Source organism: Rhinoderma darwinii, chromosome 12 (assembly GCF_050947455.1).
Source record: "Rhinoderma darwinii isolate aRhiDar2 chromosome 12, aRhiDar2.hap1, whole genome shotgun sequence".
In the NCBI taxonomy this organism is placed as follows: Eukaryota; Metazoa; Chordata; class Amphibia; order Anura; family Rhinodermatidae; genus Rhinoderma; species Rhinoderma darwinii.
In genome coordinates this window covers 22,864,586-22,876,673 of record NC_134698.1, presented here as the reverse complement: position 1 = coordinate 22,876,673, position 12,088 = coordinate 22,864,586, and the positions used below count along the sequence as shown (strand labels likewise).

The window sequence follows — 12,088 nt, the reverse complement described above, 5'->3', positions numbered from 1 at the left end:
AAGATAAGATAACTTTATTAATCCCAGAAGGGAAATTCCAGTATCACATAAATGGATTCTGGGAAACGGCATCAGGGATCTTTTATTATTAGGTCTCTGTGCAGATGGAGATTCTGGCATCCAAGGTGAAGATGATGAAGAAGACTAGGTGGTACTGTAGACAAAACCAAAAATTATCAGACCAGACGATAATCACTCAGCAATATACTGGTGCCGAAGCTCCAGCCATGATTTCACAAAAATACTATAGATGTCAGTGATCATACCTGTACTGCTGGTGTTTCTTCTGTACCACAGCTGTTGGTACTTATCTCCTCCTCTTTCTTTGAAAGGCATGGACGCGGCACAAGGGACAGCGTGGATTTGTCGGGATCCAATGTGCAATACAAGGCAGATGGAATATGTGAGAACATGGCAGAACGGTGACTTGCTCTCCAATCTCATAGTCCTCTAGGCATATAGTGCAGGACTGGATGTCTTCGTTTTCAGTAAATGTTCGAGATGGGAGTCTATCAATCTGCCTGCCTCTCCTGCCTCGCCGACGTTGTCTTCTCTGCACAGGTCTGCTGTCTGTGGTCTCTGTTGTCGACTGTTGGTTGGGAAGCAGCTGACTGGTGCTTGGTGTTGGCTCCTCCAGCCTGTTAGATGTTTGCTGAGGAGATCTGCTTCCTTCTCTGGACGGCTGCAGGTTTGGTAGCGGCTCACTGGTGCTGGGGTCTTGTGTTGGTTCCTCCAGCCTTTCGGATCTCTCCTGAGTAGTTGATGGAGTAGACCCAGGCTGGGATTCTCCAGGAATTCTGAGCTCGGTCTCACTATTAATACGACGGCCACTTGTCGTTTCAGACTGTTCTATTGGCTCAGGTCGTAATGGGGACCGGCTTCTGTCCGCTGCGTCTTGCTGCAACCTACGGCGCGGTGGAACTTGACCACATCTTCGTCTCCTGTCGGGGACATTGTCATGGTCTTCATCCTGCTCCACACTCTGACGCCTTCTATGTCCTGATCTTAATCTTCCATCAGCAATGCCTAGATATGAAACAATGTGTATAACATATATTAATTATGTACAGAAAAAATGGGAAAAAAGATCAATACCAGACATTTCCTATGGACTCGCGTGGCCTTCTTTCTAGAGGAAAGCTCCCATGTTTTTCTAATCTTGGACAACCGTTTTGATACTATGAATACATACACAGTCGAGTCACATTATTATAACTACTACTAATATCCAGAGTAACCGGCGTGTGCAGCACGGACAGCAGTAGACGGGCTGGGAGTGACTCAATAAAGTGCTGGTCAGTGGTCTCATATGTGGAGCCTCGCTGACTCCATACATCCCACATTTACTGGAGGGTGCGTGAGGGAGGATCCATAAAGCGAACAACACGATTGACGTGGTCCCACAGATGCTCAAGTGGGTTCAAGTCTGGAGAAATAGGGGGCCAGGGAAGTACTTGGAAGTCTTGGTCGTGCTCTTCCAACCACTGTCGGGCATTTATAGTCGTGTGACATGTCGCATTGTCTTGCTTTAAGATTCAATTTGCTCCAGGCAAGACAATCAGCATGTATGGTGGATGTAATCTGTAACGATGGATTCATATCTAAATCGGTTCAGAGCCTTCCATATGGATGATTGGCCCAGAGAATGCCATGGAAAAATACCCCAGACGCTGACGTCGCCGCCAGATTTTTCCAGCAATGGTTGTAAAGTCCATCCTTTCGATGAAGCAGAAAACGTGATTTATCGGAGAAGACAACCCTTTGCCAATCATCGGTGCTCTGAGACCAATACTGCCGTGCAAATTGATGCCATTTTCTCTGATGCACCTTTTTACATAGGAGCAGTGACCATCCGTCGGGTTCGGAGCCCCATACGCAGTCGGGTTCGCTGAACTGTTGTATTAGACACACTTCTGGTAGCCAACGTTCACCTCTCAAATACATGGCACGTGGTGCTCTGCAGTTTCCATGTCCTTTATTCCTAATGGTGCCATTTGTCCACTCACGATACACTGTCACCACAGCAGCACGCGAACAGTTCACAAAATGCGCTGTTTGAGAAATACCGCCGCCCTTGGTCCGAAAGCCAATAATCATCCCTTTTTGCAACTGAAAAATGGTGCATTTTTTGCGGACGCAAAACGGACACGTTTGTGTGAAACTAGCCTACATGTATCTGATATAACAAGTTCCACTTACCTTGATTTATCCGGGAACTTTCGTCTATTGCAAGCTGCAAGAGTTCTCGGTAACTCATTGTTCCTTGTAGCAGGCGGCTTGATGTTTAAATTCAGGAACAATGGAAAAACGGGATTCCTCAAATAAGAGGGAATCTACCACGATGTTCAGAAGTTGCACTGGTGTTTAAGTGTTCTGAACAGATGATGTAGTAGTCGCTTTGTAGCACAAATTCGCTCTTTGAAAAACCAAGTGTAGTTTCAGCATCAGCATCAACTCGAGATATGGCACTGATGTGACCGCGCTTGGGGTCCTTAGAACTTCACGCCATTGTGATGTCACTGCTATAGATGCCACACCCTCCATTGTTCTGATGACATCACTGCCTCCAGTGATGTCATAATGCTTACGGTATGTCATAAACGGTCCCCTGCTCTGCATTATACCAATCACTGCAGCAAAGCCTCCAAATAAATAAATAAATAAATAAATATATATTACATTTTTTATATTTACATATTGCAGCTGAAAATCTCTAATATTTGTTTAGTAAATGTTTCTCTATAATTGTTTAGTAAATGTTGTAGCACACAATTCATCTAAGTAAAAGTCTTAGTAACAGATTACCACAATGGAGAGGTGGAAATGTAACTTTATTTTTCTAAAACTAGATGGTTCTGGAGTAAATAAGAATCCTTTATAACCTAAAGAGGTTGTCTGGTATAAGAAACCCATTGTAAATAACCTATTGGGGAATTCTAAGTTAAGAAAGGACAAGTCTCTTATTGATTTCACTGTGTAATGCTTAGTTTCTCCTGTGGTGGCGCTGCAGGGGAATTCAACACTTCTCAAGTTCCATCACAGATTAAATCTGATCGCTGGGGGTCACAATCAGCGACATTAAGATGCACTATCTGGATGTACAAATGACACTGGATGAGGGCCGTATTGTTACAGACATTTACACCAAACCAACTGACTGAAAATAACTTTTTAATTTTAGCTTTCAACCCAAATCAGCACAAAAATAAAATTTCACAAAGCCAACTACATAGTGATAGAAAATGCCGCAGAACTTCGCATATAAATGAGACGGATATGTGAGAGACAGATAGATAGGGCGTGCTCTAGCAAAGTAAAAAACTAGCCCCCCATTACTTTATTTTTCTGACCTCAAATGCCAAGATACAATCCCGTTAGTAAGCCCTAAATATACACCTCCTGCAATGAGCCATAATACAATTGTGGGGATCAGACGTTAACCACTTCCTGCCGCAGCCATTTTGAATTTTTTTATTTTTGTTCTTTCCTCCTCACCTTCCAAAAGCCACAACTTTTTTATTTTTATGTTGATATATCCATATGAGGGCTTGATTTTTGCAGGACGAGTTGTAGTTTTTCATGGCACCATTTATTGTACTAATGAAATGGGAAACTGAAAGAACTTTCTTTGAGGGGTGAAATAGGAAAAAAACAGATTTCTCCATTGTTTTTTGGGTTTAGTTTTTATGGAGATCACCGCGCGGTTTTGTTTCACCATTATCTGAGAGCCATACGTTTTGCTTTCTTTCCGTCGCTGCAGCAGTGTGAGGGCTTGTTTTTTGTGGCACGAGCTGTCGTTTTTATTGGTTCATGAGACTTTTTGATCATCTTTTATTTCATTGTTTGTGGGAGATGAGATGACCAAAAAACAGTGATTCTGCCCTCTACATTTTTTGTTTGTTTCAATGCATTCACCATGTGGGTTAAATAATGTTATATTGTTATAGCTCAGACTTTTTTGGACGTGGCAATACAAGTTATGTTAATTTACTTTTTTTTACATTGCTTTTTTTTAAACTTTTAATATTTAAACTTTATATATAAATATATATATATACATATATATATATATATATATAAATATATATATACATATATATATATATATATATATATATATATATATATATATATACACACGAAACAAGAGCAAGTAAACACAGCACTCCACAACTCCAGAAAATCAGGCCATGTGCTCGTCACCAGGGGATGAATCAGTTCCCCTTCTTTTTGAATAGAAAAACAACGTAGAATATAGTAACGGCACCAGGACTCCAAGACAGATGAAAAACAGGGTGGATTTATTCACCTCAAAACACAGCAACGTTTCGGTTCAACAGGAACCTTTCTCAAGCTATGACAAACTCACAATGGTGTCAAGTATAAGTAGAGGGAACATACATTAGCTAACAATCAAGTCATTAGATGTACACAGTGGCGGATTATCATTAGGGCGTTTCGGTCGGCCGCCCGGGGCCCAAGGCTCCCAGGGGGGCCAAGGCTCCCAGGGGGCCCATGACCGCCCGAACCCCCTCATGCCCAGTGGCGTCGCTAGCACCGGAGGGAGCCCCGGTGCCAGGACCGCACCTGTCAGGCGAGGGGAGCTTCACTTCTACTTAGCAGCCGGGGTCTGTGCTGTTTTAGAAGCTCCCCCTCCAGCCCCCCTTCCCTGCTCTAAACATCTCTCCTCTGCTGCTAGCTGTCGGGACATGGGGGAGGGGAGACTGTCGGCGGGCTCTGTGCTGTGAGCAGGAGAAGAGCTGCAGTGAAGACATAAAAGGTAAGTGCTTGTATGTTTAATGTCCATATTCATGTATGTTTAATGTCCATATTCATGTATGTTTAATATCCATATTCATGTGTGTTTAATGTCCATATTCATGTATGTTTAATGTGTATAATCATGTATGTTTAATGTCCATATTCATGTATGTTTAATGTCCATATTCATGTGTGTTTAATGTCCATATTCATGTGTGTTTAATGTCCATATTCATGTGTGTTTAATGTCCATATTCATGTATGTTTAATGTCCATATTCATGTATGTTTAATGTCCATATTCATGTATGTTTAATGTCCATATTCATGTGTGTTTAATGTCCATATTCATGTATGTTTAATGTCCATATACATGTATGTTTAATGTCCATATTCATGTATGTTTAATGTCCATATTCATGTATGTTTAAGGTCCATATTCATGTATGTTTAATGTCCATATTCATGTATGTTTAATGTCCATATTCATGTATGTTTAATGTGTATAATCATGTGTGTTTAATGTCCATATTCATGTATGTTTAATGTCCATATTCATGTATGTTTAATTTCCATTTTCATGTATGTTTAATGTCCATATTCATGTATGTTTAATTTCCATTTTCATGTATGTTTAATGTCCATATTCATGTGTGTTTAATGTCCATATTCATGTATGTTTAATTTCCATATTCATGTATGTTTAATGTCCATATTCATGTATGTTTAATGTCCATATTCATGTGTGTTTAATGTCCATATTCATGTGTGTTTAATGTCCATATTCATGTATGTTTAATGTCCATATTCATGTGTGTTTGATATCCATATTCATGTATGTTTAATGTCCATATTCATGTGTGTTTAATGTACATATTCTTGTGTGTTTAATGTCCATATTCATGTATGTTTAATGTCCATATTCATGTATGTTTAATGTCCATATTCATGTGTGTTTAATGTCCATATTCATGTGTGTTTAATGTCCATATTCATGTGTGTTTAATGTCCATATTCATGTATGTTTAATGTCCATATTCATGTATGTTTAATGTCCATATTCATGTATGTTTAATGTGTATAATCATGTGTGTTTAATGTCCATATTCATGTATGTTTAATGTCCATATTCATGTATGTTTAATGTCCATATTCATGTGTGTTTAATGTCCATATTCATGTGTGTTTAATGTCCATATTCATGTATGTTTAATGTCCATATTCATGTATGTTTAATGTCCATATTCATGTATGTTTAATGTCCATATTCATGTGTGTTTAATGTCCATATTCATGTGTGTTTAATGTCCATATTCATGTGTGTTTAATGTCCATATTCATGTGTGTTTAATGTCCATATTCATGTGTGTTTAATGTCCATATTCATGTATGTTTAATGTCCATATTCATGTATGTTTAATGTCCATATTCATGTATGTTTAATGTGTATAATCATGTGTGTTTAATGTGTATAATCATGTGTGTTTAATGTCCATATTCATGTATGTTTAATGTCCATATTCATGTGTGTTTAATGTCCATATTCATGTGTGTTTAATGTCCATATTCATGTGTGTTTAATGTCCATATTCATGTGTGTTTAATGTCCATATTCATGTGTGTTTAATGTCCATATTCATGTGTGTTAAATGTCCATATTCATGTGTGTTTAATGTCCATATTCATGTGTGTTTAATGTCCATATTCATGTGTTTACAAGGTGTACTTTGTGTATAATGTGCATACTCGTGTGTACTTTGTGTACTGTGCATACTTTGTGTATAATGTGCGTACTTTGTGTAAAATGCGCGTACTTTGTGTATAATGTGCGTACTTTGTGTACTTTGTGCATAATGTGTGTACTTTGTGTACTGTGCGTACTTTGTGCATAATGTGTGTACTTTGTGCACTGTGCATAATGTGCATACTTTGTGTACTGTTCGTACTTTGTGCGTACTTTGTGCATAATGTGCGTACTTTGTGCATAATGTGCGTACTTTGTGCATAATGTGCGTACTTTGTGCATAATGTGCGTACTTTGTGTACTGTGCGTACTTTGTGCATAATGTGCGTACTTTGTGTACTTTGTGCATAATGTGCGTACTTTGTGCATAATGTGCGTACTTTGTGCATAATGTGCCTACTTTGTGTATAATGTGCCTACTTTGTGTACTTTGTGCATAATGTGCGTACTTTGTGCATAATGTGCGTACTTTGTGTATAAGGTGCCTACTTTGTGTACTTTGTGCATAATGTGCGTACTTTGTGTATAATGTGCCTACTTTGTGTACTTTGTGCATAATGTGCGTACTTTGTGCATAATGCACGTACTTTGTGCATAATGTGCGTACTTTGTGTATAACGTGCCTACTTTGTGTACATTGTGCATAATGTGCGTACTTTGTGCATAATGTGTGTACTTTGTGTACTGTGCGTACTTTGTGCATAATGTGCGTACTTTGTGTACTGTGCGTACTTTGTGCGTACTTTGTTCATAATGTGCGTACTTTGTGCATAATGTGCGTACTTTGTGCATAATGTGCGTACTTTGTGTACTGTGCGTACTTTGTGCATAATGTGCGTACTTTGTGTACTGTGCGTACTTTGTGTACTGTGCATACTTTGTGCATAATGTGCGTACTTTGTGCATAATGTGCGTACTTTGTGTACTGTGCGTACTTTGTGCATAATGTGCGTACTTTGTGCATAATGTGCGTACCTTGTGTACTGTGCGTACATGGTGTACTGTGCGTACTTTGTGCATAATGTGCGTACTTTGTGCATAATGTGCGTACTTTGTGTACTGTGCGTACTTTGTGCACTGTGCATACTTTGTGCCTAATGTGCGTACTTTGTGTACTGTGCGTACTTTGTGTACTGTGCGTACTTTGTGCATAATGTGCGTACTTTGTCACTTTGTCTGTGATAGAGATAGTGTGTATATATACATACATATGTATAGTGTGTGTATGTGTGTGTGTGTATATATATATTTCAGCAGAAATTCCGCTGCAGAAAAAAAGCACCATTTCCTGTGGTTTTTACTGCAGTAAGTGGTGCGTATTTTGCTGCGTTTTTCTCAGTGATGGGGGATGGTGACGTCTCCTCTGAAAAAACGCAGCAATTCAGTCACTTTCCGCAGCAGGGATTGACATGCTGCAGTACGAGAAATACGCACCGCAGGACAAAATGTATGGTCGGAAATTTTACGCAGCGTCTGGATGAGATTTGTTAAATCTCACTCACTTTGCCACTACTGTATTCTGTGTATTTTCCGGGCGGAAAATGCGCAGCAATTCCGTTAAGTGTGGACAAGCCCTAATACCGTAGCAGCAGAGTAGATTAGATGTGAACCATTCTCTTCCACATGCTGCGTAAATGATAAGCGGGAAATAAAAAGCTGCGGTGCGTTTTTTTATTCCGCAGCATTTCAATTGTATTTACGTAAATGCTGCTCATTTGTTTCGGGTTTTCCCCATTTAACTCAATGGGGAGGTAAAACCCGCAACAGATAGCAGATGTTATGTAAAAACGCAATTTTGTAAAAATAAAAATCTTATACTTGCCCACAATTCTCCTGGGATGACGTTTCACCCCATGTGACCGCTGCAGCCAATCACAGGCCAATCACAGGCTGCGGCAGTCATATGGGATAAAATGTCATCCCAGGGCTGCAGCGACGCTGTGTAGCACTATATACAAGGGGGGGGAGCGCTGTGCGGCACTATATACAAGGGGGGGAGCGCTGTGTGGCACTATATACAAGGGGGAGTGCCGTGTGATACTATCTATAGGCTGTGTGCCGCTCTCTACAGGGGGCTGTGTGACGCTCTCTACAGGGGTGTGTGGCTCTATCTACTGGGGTGTGTGTGTGTCTCTATCTACAGGCGGTTGTGTGTGTGTGGCTTTATCTACAGGGGGGTGTGTGTGGCTTTATCTACAGGGGTGTGTGTGTGTGTGTGGTGCTGTCTACATGGGGGGATGTGTCCCTGCACAGTATGATACTGTCAGTATGTAGGGACACATCCCTGTGAAAGGGGAATCGTAACACCCATTTGTTAATGCTTGTGCAAAAAGGTAGTGTTAGCAATAGTTACGCCGCGGCAGGGTGGTGGTGGAGAAGGGGGGCCCAAGTTTGGCTAATAGCCCAGGGCCCATGTTCTTCTTAATCCGCCACTGGATGTACAAAACCCATTATATGTGTGAACACAATATCCAACAGCATTTATAAATATTAGTGCAAAAGTGCATCTCTTTACATTAAAACACAGGCATGCATAGTGTTACAATTATATTTAGATCCCGTGTAAACAGCATGAATAGTGACAAATAAGGATAATTAGACCAATAAGGAAAGAGGCAGGGGCCAATTGTATCCAGGTGTAAATTAATACACTTACAGTAAGCAGTCAATCCGTAATGTCCGCATAGCCAGCGTGTGGAATAGGCGCGCATCAGCTGCGCATGCTCCAAGATGGCGTCCAAAACGGATATTCAATCCGGTGGAACGCATCGAGCGGAGCAGTTGTCACTGCGCATGCGCGGACACGGAACTTGCGTTCCAGCCATGACACGCAAGTGACAAATATCAACATAACCGCAAGGTAAATAGAAAAAATGTCAAAATATAAATTGGCTGCAATTAGAGCATCATCTGTAGAATAGAATGGGCACTGCGATGCATCATCAAAAGAAATAGATAACGCAACGCAACGCTCATAATACGCAGAAATTCATCTATGTTAGTCACATTGACACTGCAATCGCAGAGTCTGGGATGCTATATAGCTCATACCCACAGTCAACCAGTATGCAATGTGATGATAGTCACCAAAAGATACACTTAAAGCAACCTCACTTGGCAAAAAACTCATCCCAACCTGGAATGTAAAATATATCGGACATATTATGTCACGATAAAAAGAAGCCATTGGTTCCACAAGTGTGAATTGCATATTTCTTGACAATGTGACAAACACTTATAATGATATCATTTGGTTAAAAAACAAAGAAAAAGGATTTACAAAGAGATCTTAAAGTTAATCCTAGCTCCAGTTCAAAATTGCAGTACAACCCAATAATTCAATACATAACATCACAGAGGTCTATGCAGGACATTACAATGACAGATTAATAGAGAAAATTCTGAATATAGTTTGATGATCCCAGTACATCGGCCTCTGCTACCTTCCAACATCCTTCAGTGTACAACACAGTGTCATATTTCTAAAAAACAAAACAAAAAAATATATTTAGAAATATAAATAACACACAATTCAAAAATACAAATGAATTTACAAAAAGTTAAAAAATGCATATCTAGATGGAGTCAAAATCAGACCCCCAAGAGATTTTTCTAAAACATGCATATGACACAAACTACACCATAGAGAGCGAAAACCGTACAGAAAACCCCGCGAGTCACGGGCAAATTACCCCCCACTATGTTAGATATGGGGGCCACAGGGATACTCTATGTTCAACCCCTTGGGAGACATGGTATCTAACCTATAGATCCACTCCAGCTCTTTCCTTTTAAGAGCCAGACCTCTGTCACCGCCATGTCTCAACTGAGGCACAGAATCAATGATTCTGAATCTCAATTGCGACAGACTGTGATTTTTATCAACAAAATGTCTTGACACAGGCAAATCTTGTCTTTTAGTTTTGATATTAGATTTGTGATTTCTCAACCGAAGACGCAATACCGTTGTGGTCTCACCAACATAGTATAGACTACAAGGGCAGCTCAGGAGATAAATCACAAAGGATGATTGACATGTAAAAAAGCCTCTAATATTTATAACTCTATCTGTTTGGGGATGTTTAAACGAGCTTCCTTTAATCATACTATCACAAATGTTACAGCCAAGGCAGGGGTAACAGACATTTTTAGGCGGTGCCAGAAAAGTCTGGCTCTTTCGACGGGACCCAATGTCCGCTTTAACAATGCTACTTTTGATCGTTTTACCTTTTCTGTATGCCATCATAGGTCTTTCCTGAAATTCACCAATGTTTGGGAAGGCTCTACTTAACACCCTCCAATCCTTCCTCAGGATATCACCAATTAGTGAACTGAGAGGAGAAAAGGTAGAAACAAAAGGCAAGCGGGCCTTCTTTTCTTTACTCAACTTCCCATCCAAGAGATCCTGCCTGTCCAGTAAATCCACCTTCCGCCTATTAGACTCCAAAATGTGTTTGGGATAACCCCGATCAGAAAATGTTTTGCACATTTGATCAAGGCGTGAGGATAGTCTGTCCTCTTGACTTACCACCCTCTTGACTCTGATCAATTGGCTATAAGGTAATGATTTTAACATCGTCCTTGGATGTTCACTAGTGTAATAAAAAAGGTTATTTATATCCGTATTTTTAGAGAATAGATCGGAAATCAACTTGTTTCCACTAATTGAAATCCGAGTATCCAAAAAATCAATGGTAGTCATGGAATAAGACATGGTAAAAAGAATTGTGGGATTGAGATTATTAAGAAATTCAAGGAAATCCTGCAATTGATTGATAGAGCCAGTCCAGATGAGGAAGACGTCATCTATGTATCGCCACCACCGCAGTACCTGACTGAAGTGGTGGGACACATAGATAAGGTCCTCCTCCATCCGTCGCATAAAGATATTTGCATAGGTAGGGGCCATATTCGACCCCATAGCCGTCCCCCTCTTCTGCAAATAAAATGTATCTCCCACCAAAAAATAATTTTTCGTAAGGATAAATTCCAATAGTAATCGAATTAACTCAATTTTGTCCTCGGAAAAGCCTGAACCCTCCAAATAGGAAAGAGAGGCATCAATGCCCTCATGATGGGCAATTGAGGTGTAAAGACTACCCACATCAAGGGTAACCAAGACCGACTGGTCAGGGATCAAAAGATCCTGAATTCTGACCAGGAAGTCTGAGGTGTCCCTGATGTGGGAGTCTGCACCAATGGCAAACTGCCTGAGAATTTTATCAATAAACATGGCTGCCGGGACAAAAAGAGAGTCACTCCCTGACACGATAGGACGGCCAGGGGGTCGAACAGGGTCCTTATGAATCTTAGGCAGGAGGTAGAGTACTTGGGTCACAGGAAACTTCACCTGCAAGAATTCGCATAGACCTCTATCAATAGTTTTATTCCTGAATGTTTTAGTGATCAGGGTATCCAATTCACACTAAAATGTGAATTTGGGATCACCCGATAACTCCATGTAAATACTGGTGTCATTAAGCTGATTCGACATCTCCTGCAGATAAAGGGAGGTGTCCATCACAACAATGGCACCCCCCTTATCCGCAGGTTTGATGGTCAAACTTTTATCATCCACTAATTC

At 40.3% G+C, this 12,088-nt stretch overlaps 1 protein-coding gene across 1 annotated transcript; it reads right to left on the bottom strand.

Annotated features, from left to right (window-relative positions):
- Positions 1–276: 276 nt before the first annotated feature.
- Positions 277–2,414, bottom strand: LOC142664813 (uncharacterized). Its single transcript, XM_075844151.1, has 2 exons — positions 2,200–2,414; positions 277–1,026 (listed from the first exon to the last, which is right to left on the bottom strand). The coding sequence occupies exons 1-2, from the start codon at positions 2,255–2,257 to the stop codon at positions 308–310; spliced, it is 777 nt and encodes a 258-aa protein (XP_075700266.1). The 5' UTR covers positions 2,258–2,414; the 3' UTR covers positions 277–307.
- Between the last annotated feature and the right edge of the window lie 9,674 nt (positions 2,415–12,088).

What these genes read in the sequence shown, in the direction of transcription:
- LOC142664813 (XM_075844151.1), bottom strand. Translation starts at nt 2,257, where the DNA reads ATGAGTTACCGAGAACTCTTGCAGCTTGCAATAGACGAAAGTTCCCGG. An exon ending in AAGTTCCCGGATAAATCAAG is followed by an intron (nt 1,027 to 2,199) that starts GTAAGTGGAACT and finishes TTTCATATCTAG; the next exon opens with GCATTGCTGATGGAAGATTA.